Here is an 18921-nt window from a genome sequence, read left to right as displayed (position 1 = left end):
TGTTGTTTCATTAGTGTCCTCTGAATGACGACGTTAGCTGATCTAGTATAAAGTGTTCTACCTGTTGTTTCATTAGTGTCCTCTGAATGACGACGCTAGCTGATCTAGTATAAAGTGTTCTACCTGTTGTTTCATTAGTGTCCTCTGAATGACGACGCTAGCTGATCTAGTATAAAGTGTTCTACCTGTTGTTTCATTAGTGTCCTCTGAATGACGACGCTAGCTGATCTAGTATAAAGTGTTCTACCTGTTGTTTCATTAGTGTCCTCTGAATGACGACGCTAGCTGATCTAGTATAAAGTGTTCTACCTGTTGTTTCATTAGTGTCCTCTGAATGACGACGCTAGCTGATCTAGTATAAAGTGTTCTACCTGTTGTTTCATTAGTGTCCTCTGAATGACGACGCTAGCTGATCTAGTATAAAGTGTTCTACCTGTTGTTTCATTAGTGTCCTCTGAATGACGACGTTAGCTGATCTAGTATAAAGTGTTCTACCTGTTGTTTCATTAGTGTCCTCTGAATGACGACGTTAGCTGATCTAGTATAAAGTGTTCTACCTGTTGTTTCATTAGTGTCCTCTGAATGACGACGCTAGCTGATCTAGTATAAAGTGTTCTACCTGTTGTTTCATTAGTGTCCTCTGAATGACGACGCTAGCTGATCTAGTATAAAGTGTTCTACCTGTTGTTTCATTAGTGTCCTCTGAATGACGACGTTAGCTGATCTAGTATAAAGTGTTCTACCTGTTGTTTCATTAGTGTCCTCTGAATGACGACGTTAGCTGATCTAGTATAAAGTGTTCTACCTGTTGTTTCATTAGTGTCCTCTGATTGACGACGTTAGCTGATCTAGTATAAAGTGTTCTACCTGTTGTTTCATTAGTGTCCTCTGAATGACGACGTTAGCTGATCTAGTATAAAGTGTTCTACCTGTTGTTTCATTAGTGTCCTCTGAATGACGACGCTAGCTGATCTAGTATAAAGTGTTCTACCTGTTGTTTCATTAGTGTCCTCTGAATGACGACGTTAGCTGATCTAGTATAAAGTGTTCTACCTGTTGTTTCATTAGTGTCCTCTGAATGACGATGTTAGCTGATCTAGTATAAAGTGTTCTACCTGTTGTTTCATTAGTGTCCTCTGAATGACGACGTTAGCTGATCTAGTATAAAGTGTTCTACCTGTTGTTTCATTAGTGTCCTCTGAATGACGACGCTAGCTGATCTAGTATAAAGTGTTCTACCTGTTGTTTCATTAGTGTCCTCTGAATGACGACGTTAGCTGATCTAGTATAAAGTGTTCTACCTGTTGTTTCATTAGTGTCCTCTGAATGACGACGTTAGCTGATCTAGTATAAAGTGTTCTACCTGTTGTTTCATTAGTGTCCTCTGAATGACGACGCTAGCTGATCTAGTATAAAGTGTTCTACCTGTTGTTTCATTAGTGTCCTCTGAATGACGACGCTAGCTGATCTAGTATAAAGTGTTCTACCTGTTGTTTCATTAGTGTCCTCTGAATGACGACGCTAGCTGATCTAGTATAAAGTGTTCTACCTGTTGTTTCATTAGTGTCCTCTGAATGACGACGTTAGCTGATCTAGTATAAAGTGTTCACCTGTTGTTTCATTAGTGTCCTCTGAATGACGACGCTAGCTGATCTAGTATAAAGTGTTCACCTGTTGTTTCATTAGTGTCCTCTGAATGACGACGCTAGCTGATCTAGTATAAAGTGTTCTACCTGTTGTTTCATTAGTGTCCTCTGAATGACGACGTTAGCTGATCTAGTATAAAGTGTTCTACCTGTTGTTTCATTAGTGTCCTCTGAATGACGACGTTAGCTGATCTGTATAAAGTGTTCTACCTGTTGTTTCATTAGTGTCCTCTGAATGACGACGTTAGCTGATCTAGTATAAAGTGTTCTACCTGTTGTTTCATTAGTGTCCTCTGAATGACGACGCTAGCTGATCTAGTATAAAGTGTTCTACCTGTTGTTTCATTAGTGTCCTCTGAATGACGACGCTAGCTGATCTAGTATAAAGTGTTCTACCTGTTGTTTCATTAGTGTCCTCTGAATGACGACGCTAGCTGATCTAGTATAAAGTGTTCTACCTGTTGTTTCATTAGTGTCCTCTGAATGACGACGCTAGCTGATCTAGTATAAAGTGTTCTACCTGTTGTTTCATTAGTGTCCTCTGAATGACGACGCTAGCTGATCTAGTATAAAGTGTTCTACCTGTTGTTTCATTAGTGTCCTCTGAATGACGACGCTAGCTGATCTAGTATAAAGTGTTCTACCTGTTGTTTCATTAGTGTCCTCTGAATGACGACGTTAGCTGATCTAGTATAAAGTGTTCTACCTGTTGTTTCATTAGTGTCCTCTGAATGACGACGTTAGCTGATCTAGTATAAAGTGTTCTACCTGTTGTTTCATTAGTGTCCTCTGAATGACGACGCTAGCTGATCTAGTATAAAGTGTTCTACCTGTTGTTTCATTAGTGTCCTCTGAATGACGACGCTAGCTGATCTAGTATAAAGTGTTCTACCTGTTGTTTCATTAGTGTCCTCTGAATGACGACGTTAGCTGATCTAGTATAAAGTGTTCTACCTGTTGTTTCATTAGTGTCCTCTGAATGACGACGTTAGCTGATCTAGTATAAAGTGTTCTACCTGTTGTTTCATTAGTGTCCTCTGATTGACGACGTTAGCTGATCTAGTATAAAGTGTTCTACCTGTTGTTTCATTAGTGTCCTCTGAATGACGACGTTAGCTGATCTAGTATAAAGTGTTCTACCTGTTGTTTCATTAGTGTCCTCTGAATGACGACGTTAGCTGATCTAGTATAAAGTGTTCTACCTGTTGTTTCATTAGTGTCCTCTGAATGACGACGCTAGCTGATCTAGTATAAAGTGTTCTACCTGTTGTTTCATTAGTGTCCTCTGAATGACGACGTTAGCTGATCTAGTATAAAGTGTTCTACCTGTTGTTTCATTAGTGTCCTCTGAATGACGATGTTAGCTGATCTAGTATAAAGTGTTCTACCTGTTGTTTCATTAGTGTCCTCTGAATGACGACGTTAGCTGATCTAGTATAAAGTGTTCTACCTGTTGTTTCATTAGTGTCCTCTGAATGACGACGCTAGCTGATCTAGTATAAAGTGTTCTACCTGTTGTTTCATTAGTGTCCTCTGAATGACGACGTTAGCTGATCTAGTATAAAGTGTTCTACCTGTTGTTTCATTAGTGTCCTCTGAATGACGACGTTAGCTGATCTAGTATAAAGTGTTCTACCTGTTGTTTCATTAGTGTCCTCTGAATGACGACGCTAGCTGATCTAGTATAAAGTGTTCTACCTGTTGTTTCATTAGTGTCCTCTGAATGACGACGCTAGCTGATCTAGTATAAAGTGTTCTACCTGTTGTTTCATTAGTGTCCTCTGAATGACGACGCTAGCTGATCTAGTATAAAGTGTTCTACCTGTTGTTTCATTAGTGTCCTCTGAATGACGACGTTAGCTGATCTAGTATAAAGTGTTCTACCTGTTGTTTCATTAGTGTCCTCTGAATGACGACGTTAGCTGATCTAGTATAAAGTGTTCTACCTGTTGTTTCATTAGTGTCCTCTGAATGACGACGTTAGCTGATCTAGTATAAAGTGTTCTACCTGTTGTTTCATTAGTGTCCTCTGAATGACGACGCTAGCTGATCTAGTATAAAGTGTTCTACCTGTTGTTTCATTAGTGTCCTCTGAATGACGACGTTAGCTGATCTAGTATAAAGTGTTCTACCTGTTGTTTCATTAGTGTCCTCTGAATGACGACGTTAGCTGATCTAGTATAAAGTGTTCTACCTGTTGTTTCATTAGTGTCCTCTGAATGACGACGTTAGCTGATCTAGTATAAAGTGTTCTACCTGTTGTTTCATTAGTGTCCTCTGAATGACGACGTTAGCTGATCTAGTATAAAGTGTTCTACCTGTTGTTTCATTAGTGTCCTCTGAATGACGACGTTAGCTGATCTAGTATAAAGTGTTCACCTGTTGTTTTCTCTCTCAGATCTAAAAGTGTTTTCCACATCCAAGCTGTGAACAACCAGGGCAGGTGGGTTCTGATTGTTATAAAGAAAGTGTTTATTCACACTATGATTCAATGTTGTCAGCTGGCTTTTTATTGACTCATTGTTTTCCTGAATGTTCCGTCTTTCTTGTTTTCCTTTTCAGAATTGTTCCTCTGAGTGAAGAAGGAAGCTGCTTCTTGGTGAAAACTGTAAGTCAATTCTTCCAACCTGATAATTGTTCCAAAACATTTGCGGTAGGCATGTCACTGTGTTTGATTGATTGATTAGATTGGAATGAATTACAATGTGTGTTTTCTGTCCATCACTCCCAAACGTCAATGTCAGTGTATGACAGCCCAGACCTCCAGTGGGGTTAGGGGTCAGGGGTTAAGGGTTATACTTTATAGTGGTGGTTGTGTGTCCCAGGCGTCCATGTCAGTGTACGACATCCCAGACCTCCAGTGGGGTTAGGGGTCAGGGGTTAAGGGTTATACTTTATAGTGGTGGTTGTGTGTCCCAGGCGTCCATGTCAGTGTTCGACATCCCAGACCTCCAGTGGGGGAAAGGAGACCTGGGCTCTGTAGTCTTCTCTGAGTCCTTCCTGGTGTCCAGCATCAACATCCAACAGAAAGGTAAGAGAGACACATACTGTTAGGCCTGACCGATGCCTACTCCCTATTATTATAAACTGTGTGTCTGTGAGTCATGTTGTTCCTCCTAGTTGAACTGTAATGTTGAGTCTGTCCTGTAGATGGAAGTGTTTCCTCAGACAGCTGCTACACCATCCTGACGACAGCTCTGCCTCGATACGTCTGCTGGCTGGTATGTTACCCTCTCTCCTCATCTCTCCTCTCTTCTCATTTCTCCTCTCTTCTCATCTCTCCTCCCCTCAATCCTCTCTCCTTTCCTCTCCTCTCTCTCCATTCATCCAGGGATCAAGTCACTTTCAACAAAATGGCCGTGTTCAAGGGCTTCAAAATGACTGCCAACTGACCTGCAAATCACCTTGCATCATAAATGCTAATTATTATTTGTAGATCAGTCCATAATCCATAATGCATTGTGGATTTGATCCTCTCGTTCACAGCCCTCGTTAACTGTGTGTCCTAATGGCTTTAGGTGGAGTCTGATGTGAAGCATTCTGAGAAGGCCCAGGTCCTGCTGAAGGTCAGACAACAACCGCTCATGTTGCCGTTATTACATTGAGACATGCTGGTCAGTGTGTTGATGTGTATTGTGTGTGTTTAATCCCCAGGAGGAGGAGGGTACCTGCCTGGGCACCTCTTTGACTACAGCAGACACAGCTCATGTGTTCTCCAACAGCCTGCTCTCCACTCCAGAGGAAGGTGACACATACTTGCTCTCTCTGTAGTCAGCCCGCCAGTCAGCTAGTCAGTTTAGTCTAGAGGTCGACCCATTATGATTTTTCAACACCGATACTGATTATTGGAGGACAAAAAAGGCCGATACCGATTAATCGGGCGATAAATATATACACACACACACACACACACTTTTGTAATAATGACAATTGCAACAATACTGAATGAACAATGAACACTTTTATTTTAACATAATATATATATTATGGGCTTTTGGATGGGTGTTCTTAAGGTGATTCCACAGGTTGGTGGTATTTTTTGATTTAGCCGTTGCTGACCCCATGCATACATCTTTATCACAAATAAGACACCTTGCTTTCCCTGGTGCCAATTCCATGTAATAGTCCCACACTGGTGCTCTGCTTTTCTCTGCCATCTGTAAAACACACATCTCTGAAGTGACAATGATACTGAAGAGTCTGCTTAGGAGACAAATACTCAACTGTTTGAATAAAAATAGAGTTTAAGTTACCTGTGATGAATGTTGAAAACAAAAACTGTCTTTTCTATATGCAGGAAATCCTATTTTAATAATGGGCATGGGAAGAATTGACTACCAAAGTGCGAGTCATAATTCCCATGACACCTTCTAGCAAAATCTGAAATGCGGTTCATTCATTTATTCCATAGGATATTTTTAGATTCACTTAAAATAAGGTCTGTGTTTTTTGTAGGCTTACACCACCTTGCCAATTTTATAACTGTGTAGATATCCATAGGACAAGGTAACTCTGATCAATATTGGCTAAATATAAGCGAAAATAAAAAAAATTTGTAGAGTGGATTTATGAAAATATGTTGACAAACGTTACCTTATCCTAGTGAGATTTACATGGGTATCAAAACACAGAGGAGGTTTAAACCTGCACCCTAACCTGCACCCTAACCTGCACCCTAACCTGCACCCTAACCTGCACCCTAACCTGCACCCTAACCTGCACGAAACACAGACCTTATCTGAAGTAGATCAAGACATTCTCTATGGAAGACATGAACAGAGGTGGTTTAAGCCTGAACCCTAACCTGCACGAAACACAGACCTTATCTGAAGTAGATCAAGACATTCTCTATGGAAGACATGAACAGAGGTGGTTTAAGCCTGAACCCTAACCTGCACGAAACACAGACCTTATCTGAAGTAGATCAAGACATTCTCTATGGAAGACATGAACAGAGGTGGTTTAAGCCTGAACCCTAACCTGCACGAAACACAGACCTTATTGGAAGTAGATCAAGACATTCTCTATGGAAGACATGAACGGTAAAATAACGAAGGAACCCCTTTCAAGTTCAGCCGCAAGTTATTACAGGAATTATAACGCGTCAACTATTTCTCTAAACCATATACCTTTGACTATTACGAGCCTGCTGCTGCCTACCACCCCTAAGACTGCTCTATCAAATATCAAATCATAGACTTAACTATAATAAACACACAGAAATACGAGCCTTAGGTCAAATCCGGAAACTATCACCTCGAAAACAAAACGTTTATTCCGTTCCGTATTTTATCTAACGGGTGGTATCCATGAGTCTAAATATTCCTGTTACATTGCACAACCTTCAATATTATGTCATAATTACGTAAAATTCTGGCAAATCAGTTCGCAAAGAGCCAGGTGGCCCAAACTGTTGCATATACACTGACTCTACGTGCAATGAACGCAAGAGAAGTGACACAATTTCACCTGGTTAATATTGCCTGCTAACCTGGATTTATTTTAGCTAAATATGCAGGTTTAAAAATATATACTTGTGTATTGATTTTAAGAAAGGCATTGATGTTTATGGTTAAGTACACATTGGAGCAACAACAGTCGTTGATTGATTGTTTTTATAAGATAAGTTTAATGCTAGCTAGCAACTTACCTTGGCTTACTGCATTTGCGTAACAGGCAGTCTCCTTGTGGAGTGCAACGAGAGGCAGGTGGTTAGAGCGTTGGACTAGTTAACTGTAAGGTTGCAAGATTGGGTCCCCCGAGCTGACAAGGTAAAAATCTGTTGTTCTGCCCCTGAACGAGGCAGTTAACCCATCGTTCTTAGGCCGTCGTTGAAAATAAGAATGTGTTCTTATTAACTGACTTGCCTCGTTAAATAAAGGTATAAAAAAAATATTTAAAAAACGGCGCCCAAAAATACCGATTTCCGATTGTTATGAAAACTTCAAATCAGCCCTAATTAATCGGCCATTCCGATTAATCGGTCGACCTCTAGTACAGTCAGTTAGTCAGTCAGCCAGCCAGCTAGTTTGTCCAGTTCAGCCAGTCTGTCAGTCCAGCCAGTGGCCGTGTTCGAGAGGATCTAAAATGAGTAGTTATTTATGATCCCAGGTGATTTGTAGATCAGTCAGTCGCCTGCAGTTGTTTTGATGCTCTGGAACACGACCAGTCAGTCAGTCAGTTGGTGGTCTTGTTAGATTAGTAAGGCGAAAGCAAGTTATGTTGTGGGAGGTGCATCTGCGACAGCCGGAAGTCGGTGCTACTGGTTTCCAACAGCAAGGCTCAGTGCAACATGGTGGTGGACAGCTTTGCCAAGAGTGTGCAAGGCTGTTATCAAGGCAAAGGGTGGCTACTTTGAAGAATATAAAATATATTTTCATTTGTTTAACACTTTTTTTGGTTACTACATGATTCCATATGTGTTATTTCATAGTTATGATGTCTTCACTATTATTCTACAATGTAGAAAATAGTACAAATAAAGAAAAACCCTGGAATGAGTAGGTGTGTCCTAACGTTTGACTGGTACTGTGTGTACAATGTACAGTCAATTGGACAGAGAGAGGGCCTTAAATATCACATTCATTTGTACATATCCAGTGTTTACGTGAACTGTGGCAAAGTTGGTTCCTGTCTCAATCACGTCTTTGGTCATGTTCACACGGGTCAAAGAAAAACATCCTAATGATTGGTTGACAATAGATCCTCCCACAATGCAGGTGAGGGCTACAGGATGACGTTGGTGAAGAGCAACTGCAGAAACTTGCAGTCATGACCTTTGATCACATGATTTTTGTAACGTTTATGCAGTCGACATGTCGGTGCAAGTCGGACCATTTTTATCCCCATAATGCAACACACTTTGAAAGGCAGAAACCAGCGATTGTCACCTACTTGACCAAATCAAATTTTATTGGTCACATACACATGGTTTACAGATGTTAATGTGAGTGTAGTGAAATGCTTGTGCTTCTAGTTCCGACAATGCAGTAATAACCAACGAGTAATCTAACCTAACAATTTCACAACAACTACCTTATAGACACAAGTGTAAAGGAATGAATAAGAATATGTACATATAAATATATGGATGAGCGATGGCCGTGCGGCATAGGCAAGATGCAGTAGATGGTATAGAGTACAGTATTTACATATGAGATGAGTAATGTAGGGTATGTAAACATTATTCATGTGGTGATATTTAAAGTGACTAGTGATACCATTATTATGTCCATTTATTAAAGTGGCCAATGATTTCAAGTATGTATGTAGGCAGCAGCCTCAATGTTAGTGGTGGCTGTTTAACAGTCTGATGGCCTTGAGATAGAAGCTGTTTTTCAGTGTCTCAGTCCCAGCTTCGATGCACAAGCAGTGGCTCGGGTGGTTGTTGTCCTTGATGATCTTTATGGCCTTCCTGTGACATCGGGTGGTGTAGGTGTCCTGGAGGGCAGGTAGTTTGCCCCCGGTGATGCGTTGTCCAGACCTCACTACCCTCTGGAGAGCCTTACGGTTGTGGGCGGAGCAGTTGCCGTACCAGGCGGTGATACAGCCCGACAGGATGCTCTCGATTGTGCATCTGTAAAAGTTTGTGAGTGTTTTTGGTGACAAGCCAAATTTCTTCAGCCTCCTGAGGTTGAAGAGGAGCTGTTGCACCTTCTTCACCACACTGTCTGTGTGGGTGGACCATTTCAGTTTGTCCGTGATGTGTACGCCGAGGAACTTAAAACTTTCCACCTTTTCCACTACTGTCCCGTCGATGTGGATAGGGGGGTGATCCCCCTGCTGTTTCCTGAAGTCCACGATCATCTCCTTTGTTTTGTTGACGTTGGGTGAGAGGTTATTTTCCTGACACCACACTCCGAGGGCCCTCACCTCCTCCCTGTAGGCCGTCTCGTCGTTGTTGGTAATTAAGCCTACCACTGTCATCTGCAAACTTGATGATTGAGTTGGAGGCGTGCATGGCCACGCAGTCGTGGGTGAACAGGGAGTACAGGAGAGGGGTGAGAACGCACCCTTGTGGGGCCCCAGTGTTGAGGATCAGCGGGGGGCGGCCCGTCAGGAAGTCCAGTACCCAGTTGCACAGGGCGGGGTCGAGACCCAGGGTCTCGAGCTTGATGACGAGTTTTGATGGTACTATGGTGTTAAATGCTGAGCTGTAGTCGATGAACAGCGTTCTTACATAGGTATTCCTCTTGTCCAGATGGGTTAGGGCAGTGTGATGGCGATTGCGTCATCTGTGGCTCTATTGGGGCGGTAAGCGGTAAGGTGGAGGTGATGTGATCCTTGACTCGTCTCTCAAAGCACTTCATGATGACAGAAGTAGTCATTTAGTTCAGGTATCTTAGCTTTCTTGGGAACAGGAACAACGGCTATTAAATAGTGATCCACTCGAACGCACCCAGCCAGCCAGTCAGTCGGTCAGCCAGCCAGTCAGTCAGCCACCCAGCCGGTCAGCCACCCACTCAGCCAGTCAGCCACCCAGCCACCCAGTCAGTCAGCCACCCAGCCAGTCAGTCAGCCACCCAGCCACCCAGTCAGTCAGCCACCCAGCCAGTCAGCCACCCACTCAGCCAGTCAGCCATCCAGCCAGCCAGTCAGTCAGTCAGCCAGCCAGTCAGTCAGCCACCCAGCCAGTCAGCCACCCACTCAGCCAGTCAGCCACCCAGCCAGCCAGTCAGTCGGTCAACCACCCAGCCAGTCAGCCACCCACTCAGCCAGTCAGCCACCCACTCAGCCAGTCAGCCACCCAGCCAGCCAGTCAGTCGGTCAGCCACCCAGCCAGTCAGCCACCCAGCCAGCCAGTCAGTCGGTCAGCCACCCAGCCAGTCAACCACCCAGCCAGCCAGTCAGTCGGTCAGCCACCCAGCCAGTCAGCCACCCAGCCAGCCAGTCAGTCAGCCACCCACTCAGCCAGTCAGCCACCCAGCCAGCCAGTCAGTGTGTCAGTTATTTAATTAGTTAATGAGTTAGTCTGTAGTTAATGTGAATGATGTCCCTTTAACCTCCTGTGTCTGTGTGTTTCAGGTAAGATGAGCTTCTTCACAGAGGGCATCCTGTTCCTCCATCCTCAGTACGGAACCATCACTCTACCCAGGAGCCTCATCAGCAGGATCAAGTTGTATGACCTGGTACGTTTCTCTACCAGAACACAGGCAGTTACATGGGCTGTCTCCCAGAGGGCACTCTGTTCCCTATAGTGCACTACTGTTGACCAGGGCCCTGGGAACAAATCAAATGTTATTTGTCACATGCCGAAAGTGGTTTCCACAAGTACACGGAGTAGCCAGCCACGTGTCCCTGGGTTGGGGCCTATTTTAGTTGCCTCTGGTACATCCTAAAGCCTCTGGTACATTCTAATGCCTCTGATACATTCTGATGCCTCTGGTACATTCTAAAGCCTCTGGTACATTCCAATGTTTTTGGTACATTTCCATGCCTCTGGTACATTCCGATGCCTCTGGTACATTCCGATGCCTCTGGTACATTCCGATGCCTCTGGTACATTCCGATGCCTCTGGTACATTCTGATGCCTTTTGGTACATTTCCATGCCTCTGGTACATTCCGATGCCTCTGGTACATTCCGATGCCTCTGGTACATTCTGATGCCTTTTGGTACATTTCCATGCCTCTGGTACATTCCGATGCCTCTGGTACATTCCAATGTTTTTGGTACATTTCCATGCCTCTGGTACATTCCGATGCCTCTGGTACATTCCGATGCCTTGATTCCATCCAAAATGCACAGTGAGCTCAGGGCATGCTTAGCCCAGCATGCATTTGTAGCCTTCTTGGGTGCTGCTATAGCCCCTTGCTTTAGCTGCTGTCATGGAGTTGGATAGGTATGTTCATAAAGAAACTGATTAAACACAGAGGTTCTAAATGAAGGGGAGAGGACCAAGAGCAAGAGAGGGAGTGTGGTGATGTAATGTATACAACTAAAGACTCATGATGGAGTACTTACTATGTACATATGCTAACAGATAACTAAGTGTGTCATTGTTGCAAAGTATTTATAAACTAAAAACCAGATATCTTAAAAGTTCTATTATCTATACAATAGATTTTGGCCCAGTAGGCCTGACATATTACCTCTTTCGAGGAGCTTTCTGTTTTGATACGATTATTTTGCCTAAAAACCTTTCGGCCTGCACATAGAAAAACACCTCTGCATCCCTGCCCAGCCTGGCAAGAGTGGCCTGAAGGGTGTTTAGCATCCCCAGTGGCTCTGCAAGCGCCAAGAGGGTGTTTTCCTCTTTCTGCCCTGCTCTCCAGGTACCATCGCATGAACCTGAATCCAGTCTCTGGCCAAACTCGTGTTTCTAAAAATGAATTCAAGGGCACTGTAGACTGAGCCAAACAAGGCAATTTTGTTTAATTTGTATTTTATTCTAAGTAAGTCACAGCCTATATGTGCAATTTCTAGACTATAATGATTTAATACAACAAAATGTTGTTTAAATGCTGAGCGCTTTATGTCCCTACCAGTCTGTTGCGTCACTCTCACAAATGCTTCACAATGTATTCCTTTGTGGAATAACAGCCTGAATAATACATTAGGCTTCCTGTCTGGCTCCTGACCTATTTAGTGTTAATATGCTGTTTAATATGACATGTAGCCTGTTTCAAATAAGCGCTTCTTTACAGTCTTTTTACAGTCACCTTTTAAAATTGGTTTGGTTTCAATACTTCAAGACCACATGGTAGGTCCAGGTCGTCCCAATAATAGATTGGTGTTGGTTCAATTATTTTTAATGAATGGAGCGAATTTGGAGCTGCAGGTTTTTATCCTGTGAGCAAGGAGAGGTTTTTAGGGGAGAGGTTGGAAAGGACGTTGAGCGCCAGCGCGATATGAGCGGGTTTTCTGACTGCTTGACTCCGCTCACATACTCTCAAAATCACTCTTTTTCAACAGAAAAACACCAACATCGAAAGTTCTACATCCACAACCATGCTTAAACCACATCAGGAGGCCACATTCATCAAATGCTTTCGTAATTTATCTGCAGTTAATAGCCAAAAAGCCTAGGATCACCAGTAGCCAAATGAATGGCTCTCACTGATTGGTAGGCTACATTGACTACAGGAGAGCCGCTCACTTTAGCCAACCAGGTTTCCATCCAGCAATTTTTACTAGAGGAGAGCCGCTCACATAGATAATGGCGCCGAAGGAGATGGCTGCCGTTTTACGATCCCGTAACCATTTGTGCATGTTTTTTTGCGTTATTTGTAACTTATTGTGTACATAATGTTTCTGCCACCGTGTCTTATGACTGAAAAGAGCTTCTTGATATCAGGACAGCGATTACTCACCTCATACTGGAGGAATTCTTCTTCTTCAACGAGTTGGATGGGAAGGATTTACTACAGACAACCGACAATGCCCTCATCCCCGTTATTCACAGGAGCAAAATACGGAGAAATTGTGGATGACGGTCCGGGTGCCTTGTAAGGATCCGTCGCCGAGAGGGTAATCTACCTTTACCATCGGTCCTATTAGCCAACGTACAATCAATGGATAATAAAATAGACAAACTACGAGCACGTACAGTGGGGAGAACAAGTATTTGATACACTGCCTATTTTGCAGGTTTTCCTACTTACAAAGCATGTAGAGGTCTGTAATTTTTATCATAGGTACACTTCAACTTCAACTAAAACAAAAATCCCGAAAATAATATTGTATGATTTTTAAGTAATTAATTTGCATTTGCATCCCCCATTCTCATTGATGGTGCTGTAGTGGAGCAGGTTGAGAGCTTCAAGTTCCTTGGTGTCCACATCACCAACAAACTAACATGGTCCAAGCACACCAAGACAGTCGTGAAGAGGGCACGACAAAACTGATTCCCCCTCAGGAGACTGAAAATATTTGTCATGGGTCCTCAGATCCTCAAAAGGTTTTACAGCTGCGCCATCGAGAGCATCACTGCCTAGAATGGCAAAAATAGGCACAGACACATGCACACACACACACACACACGATAACATATGCACTATAGACACACGTACACATGGATTTAGTACTGTAGATATGTGGTAGTGGTGGAGTAGGGGCCTGAGGGCACACAGTCTGTTATGAAATTTGTGACTGAATTGTAGTGTTTTAAGAAATGTATAAACTGCCTTAATATTGCTGAACCCCATGAACAGTAGCTGCTGCCTTGGCAGGAACTAATGGGGATCCATAATAAACCCCAGGAAGAGTAGCTGCTGCCTTGGCAGGAACTAATAGGGATCCATAATAAACCCCAGGAAGAGTAGCTGCTGCCTTGGCAGGAACTAATGGGGATCCATAATAAACCCCAGGAAGAGTAGCTGCTGCCTTGACAGGAACTAATGGGGATCCATAATAAACCCCAGGAAGAGTAGCTGCTGCCTTGACAGGAACTAATAGGGATCCATAATAAACCCCAGGAAGAGTAGCTGCTGCCTTGACAGGAACTAATGGGGATTCATAATAAACCCCAGGAAGAGTAGCTGCTGCCTTGGCAGGAAGTAATGGGGATTCATAATAAATACAATTAAAAAATATATAGAAATATATATATTTTACCTTTATTTAACCAGGTAGGCCAGTTGAGAACAAGTTCTCAGTTACAACTGCGACCTGGCCAAGATAAAGCAAAGCTGGGTCTAGAGTGTCTCCCTCTTTGAAGAGGGGGACGACCGCGGCAGCTTTCCAGTCTTTAGGAATCTCCGACGATTCGATAGCGAGGTTGAACAGGCTAGTAATAGGGGTTGCAACAATTGGCGACGGATAGTTTTAGGAAAAGAAAGTCCAGATTGTCTAGCCCAGCTGATTTGTAGGGATCCAGATTTGGCAGCTCTATCAGGACATCAGCTGTCTGGATTTGGGTGAAGGAGAAGCGAGGAGGGGGGGTTGGGGTAGCCAGGTGGAAAGCATGGCCAGCCGTATAGAAATCCTCCTTGAAATTCTCGATTAGTGGTGACAGTGTTTCCTAGCCTCAGTGCAGTGGGCAGCTGGGAGGAGGTGCTCTTGTTCTCCATGGACTTTACACTGCCCGAAAACTTTTTGGAATTAGTGTTGCAGGATGCAAATTTCTGTTTAAAAAGCTAGCCTTAGCTTTCCTAACTGACTGTGTATATTGGTTCCTGACTTACCTGAAAAGTTTCATATCGTGGGGTCTAATTGATGCTAGTGCAGTACGCATAGGATGTTTTTGTGCTGGTCAAGGGCAGTCAGGTCTGGAGTGAACCAAGGTCTATATCTGTTTTTAGTTCTACATTTTTTGAAAGGAGCATGCTTATTTAAGATGGTGAGGAAAGCCCTTTTAAAGAGCAACCAGGCATCCTCTACTGACGGGATGAGGTCAATATCCTTCCAGGATACCCGGCCAGGTCGATTAGAAAGGCCTGCTCGCAGAAGTGTTTTAGGGAGCGTTTGACAGTGATGAGGGGTGGTCGTTTGACTGCGGACCCATAACGGGCGGAGGCAATGAGTCAGTGATCGCTGGGATCCTGGTTGAAGACAGCAGAGGTGTATTTAGAGGGCAAGTTGGTCAGGGTGATATCTATTAGGGTGCCCATGGTTAAGGATTTAGGGTGGTACCTGGTAGGTTCCTTGATAATTTGTGTGAGATTGATCTATCTTAGATTGTAGGACGGCCGGGGTGTTAAGCATATCCCAGTTTAGGTCACCTAACAGTACGAACTCTGATGATAGATGGGGGGCAATCAATTCACATAAGGTGTCCAGGACTCCGCTGGGTGCTGAAGGTGGTCTATAACAAGCGGCAACATCGTCATAAAAGTAGACATCAGGATAGATAATAATAAGGTATTTGAGGTAGATATGTACATGAAGGCAGGGTAAAGTGACTAGACATCAGGATAGATAATAATAAGGTATTAGAGGTAGATATGTACATGAAGGCAGGGTAAAGTGACTAGGCATCAGGATAGATAATAATAAGGTATTAGAGGTAGATATGTACATGAAGGCAGGGTAAAGTGACTAGAAATCAGGATAGATAATAATAAGGTATTAGAGGTAGATATGTACATGAAGGCAGGGTAAAGAGACTAGACATCAGGATAGATAATAATAAGGTATTAGAGGTAGATATGTACATGAAGGCAGGGTAAAGAGACTAGACATCAGGATAGATAATAATAAGGTATTAGAGGTAGATATGTACATGAAGGCAGGGTAAAGAGACTAGACATCAGGATAGATAATAATAAGGTATTTGAGGTAGATATGTACATGAAGGCAGGGTAAAGTGACTAGACATCAGGATAGATAATAATAAGGTATTTGAGGTAGATATGTACATGAAGGCAGGGTAAAGTGACTAGGCATCAGGATAGATAATAATAAGGTATTAGAGGTAGATATGTACATGAAGGCAGGGTAAAGTGACTAGGCATCAGGATAGATAATAATAAGGTATTTGAGGTAGATATGTACATGACGGCAGGGTAAAGAGACTAGGCGTCAGGATAGATAATAATAAGGTAGATATGTAGATATGTTGAGGTAGATATGTACATGACGGCAGGGTAAAGAGACTAGGCGTCAGGATAGATAATAATAAGATTAAAATAAAGAACAGAGTAGCAGCAGCAGCATAGTGTGTGTGTGTGTGTGTGTGTGTGGGTGTTGTGTGTGTGTGTGTGTGTGTGTGTGTGTGTGTGTGTGTGTGTGTGTGTGTGTGTGCGTATGTGTGTGGGTGTTGTGTGAGAATAGGCTGCTGTGTCGGACCAACCATGGTTCTGTTATTGTTACTGTGCCTTTTCTGTCTGTGGGGTTGTTATACATTCCACCACTGTCCCCCATATCTCTGTGTCTGCTGTCTGTGTCCGCCAGGACTCGTCGAGCGTGGTGGCAGCTCTGTTTGTACAGTATGAAGCTGCTCTGCTGTCCCACCTGCCCTTCCCTCTCCACAGTGACGACCACTGTTTGGTCTTCAGCCTCCAGCCACGCTCACAGAGTCACCGAGCCTTCTACTCACAGGTCAGTCAGTCAAAGAACCTTCTACTAACAGGCCAGTCAGTCACAGAACCTTCCACTAACAGGTCAGTCAGTCACAGAACCTTCTACTAACATGTCAGTCACAGAACCTTCTACTCACAGGTCAGTCAGTCACAGAGCCTTCTACTAACAGGCCAGTCAGTCACAGAGCCTTCTACTAACAGGCCAGTCAGTCACAGAGCCTTCTACTAACAGGCCAGTCAGTCACAGAGCCTTCTACTAACAGGCCAGTCAGTCACAGAGCCTTCTACTCACAGGCCAGTCAGTCACAGAACCTTCTACTAACAGGCCAGTCAGTCACAGAGCCTTCTACTAACAGGCCAGTCAGTCACAGAGCCTTCTACTAACAGGCCAGTCAGTCACAGAGCCTTCTACTAACAGGCCAGTCAGTCACAGAGCCTTCTACTAACAGGCCAGTCAGTCACAGAGCCTTCTACTAACAGGCCAGTCAGTCACAGAGCCTTCTACTAACAGGCCAGTCAGTCACAGAGCCTTCTACTCACAGGCCAGTCAGTCACAGAACCTTCTACTAACAGGCCAGTCAGTCAGTCACAGAGCCTTCTACTAACAGGCCAGTCAGTCACAGAGCCTTCTACTCACAGGCCAGTCAGTCACAGAGCCTTCTACTAACAGGCCAGTCAGTCACAGAGCCTTCTACTAACAGGCCAGTCAGTCACAGAGCCTTCTACTCACAGGCCAGTCAGTCACAGAACCTTCTACTAACAGGCCAGTCAGTCACAGAGCCTTCTACTAACAGGCCAGTCAGTCACAGAGCCTTCTACTAACAGGCCAGTCAATCACAGAGCCTTCTACTAACAGGCCAGTCAGTCACAGAGCCTTCTACTAACAGGCCAGTCAGTCACAGAGCCTTCTACTAACAGGGAGCTGTAGCTGTTTATATGCTGTATTGTGGTTGTTTATCTGTTGTATTGTAGTTGTTTATGTGTTGTATTGTAGTTGTTTATGTTGTATTGTGGTTGTTTATGTTGTATTGTGGTTGTTTGTTGTATTGAGGTTGTGTTGTATTGTGGTTGTGTTGTATTGTGGTTGTTTATGTTGTTTTGTGGTTGTTTGTTGTATTGAGGTTGTGTTGTATTGTGGTTGTTTAGGTGTTGTATTGTGGTTGTTTGTTGTATTGTGGTTGTGTTGTATTGCGGTTGTTTAGGTGTTGTATTGTGGTTGTGTTGTATTGCGGTTGTTTAGGTGTTGTATTGTGGTTGTTTATCTGTTGTATTGTGGTTGTTTATGTTGTATTGTGGTTGTTTATGTTGTATTGTGGTTGTTTATCTGTTGTATTGTGGTTGTTTATGTTGTATTGTGGTTGTTTATGTTGTATTGTGGTTGTTTATCTGTTGTATTGTGGTTGTTTATGTTGTATTGTGGTTGTATTGTATTGTGGTTGTTTATCTGTTGTATTATGGTTGTTTATCTGTTGTATTGTGGTTGTTTATGTGTTGTATTGTGGTTGTTTATCTGTTGTATTGTGGTTGTTTATGTTGTATTGTATTGTATTGTGGTTGTTTATGTTGTATTGTGGTTGTGTTATATTGTGGTTGTTTATGTGTTGTATTGTGGTTGTTTATCTGTTGTATTGTGGTTGTTTATGTTGTATTGTGGTTGTTTATGTTGTATTGTGGTTGTGTTATATTGTGGTTGTTTATGTTGTATTGTGGTTGTGTTATATTGTGGTTGTTTATGTGTTGTATTGTGGTTGTTTATGTTGTATTGTGGTTGTGTTATATTGTGGTTGTTTATGTGTTGTATTGTGGTTGTTTATGTTGTATTGTGGTTGTTTATGTTGTATTGTGGTTGTTTATCTGTTGTATTGTGGTTGTGTTGTATTGTGTTTGTTTATCTGTTGTATTGTAGTTGTTTATGTGTTATATTGTGGTTGTTTATATTGTATTGTGGTTGTTTATGTTGTATTGTGGTTGTTTGTTGTATTGAGGTTGTGTTGTATTGTGGTTGTTTAGGTGTTGTATTGTGGTTGTATTGTGGTTGTGTTGTATTGTGGTTGTTTAGGTGTTGTATTGTGGTTGTTTATGTGTTGTATTGTGGTTGTTTATGTGTTGTATTGTGGTTGTTTATGTGTTGTGTTGTGTTGTATTGTGGTTGTTTAGGTGTTGTATTGTGGTTGTTTATGTGTTGTATTGTGGTTGTGTTGTATTGTGGTTGTTTATGTGTTGTATTGTGGTTGTTTATGTGTTGTATTGTGGTTGTTTATGTGTTGTATTGGGGTTGTATTGGGGTTGTTTAGGTGTTGTATTGTGGTTGTTTA

The 18921-nt window shown here is 42.8% G+C and overlaps 1 protein-coding gene across 1 annotated transcript in view; it reads left to right on the top strand.

Moving 5' to 3' along the window:
- Nucleotides 1-18921, top strand: part of LOC139383384 (dynein axonemal assembly factor 9) — an 87848-nt gene that overhangs the window by 32929 nt on the left and 35998 nt on the right. The window contains exons 14-21 of the mRNA XM_071127908.1: nucleotides 4045-4089; nucleotides 4209-4254; nucleotides 4566-4677; nucleotides 4797-4867; nucleotides 5165-5212; nucleotides 5301-5391; nucleotides 10671-10774; nucleotides 16479-16625. Of these exons, the coding sequence (XP_070984009.1) occupies nucleotides 4045-4089; nucleotides 4209-4254; nucleotides 4566-4677; nucleotides 4797-4867; nucleotides 5165-5212; nucleotides 5301-5391; nucleotides 10671-10774; nucleotides 16479-16625 (664 nt within the window). The remainder of the gene's footprint in view (nucleotides 1-4044; nucleotides 4090-4208; nucleotides 4255-4565; nucleotides 4678-4796; nucleotides 4868-5164; nucleotides 5213-5300; nucleotides 5392-10670; nucleotides 10775-16478; nucleotides 16626-18921) is intronic.

The sequence above is a fragment of the Oncorhynchus clarkii genome, chromosome 25, assembly GCF_045791955.1.
Source record: "Oncorhynchus clarkii lewisi isolate Uvic-CL-2024 chromosome 25, UVic_Ocla_1.0, whole genome shotgun sequence".
Lineage (NCBI taxonomy): Eukaryota > Metazoa > Chordata > Actinopteri > Salmoniformes > Salmonidae > Oncorhynchus > Oncorhynchus clarkii.
Note: the sequence above shows the minus strand (reverse complement) of the source record. Positions and strands in the feature narration are given on the sequence as shown.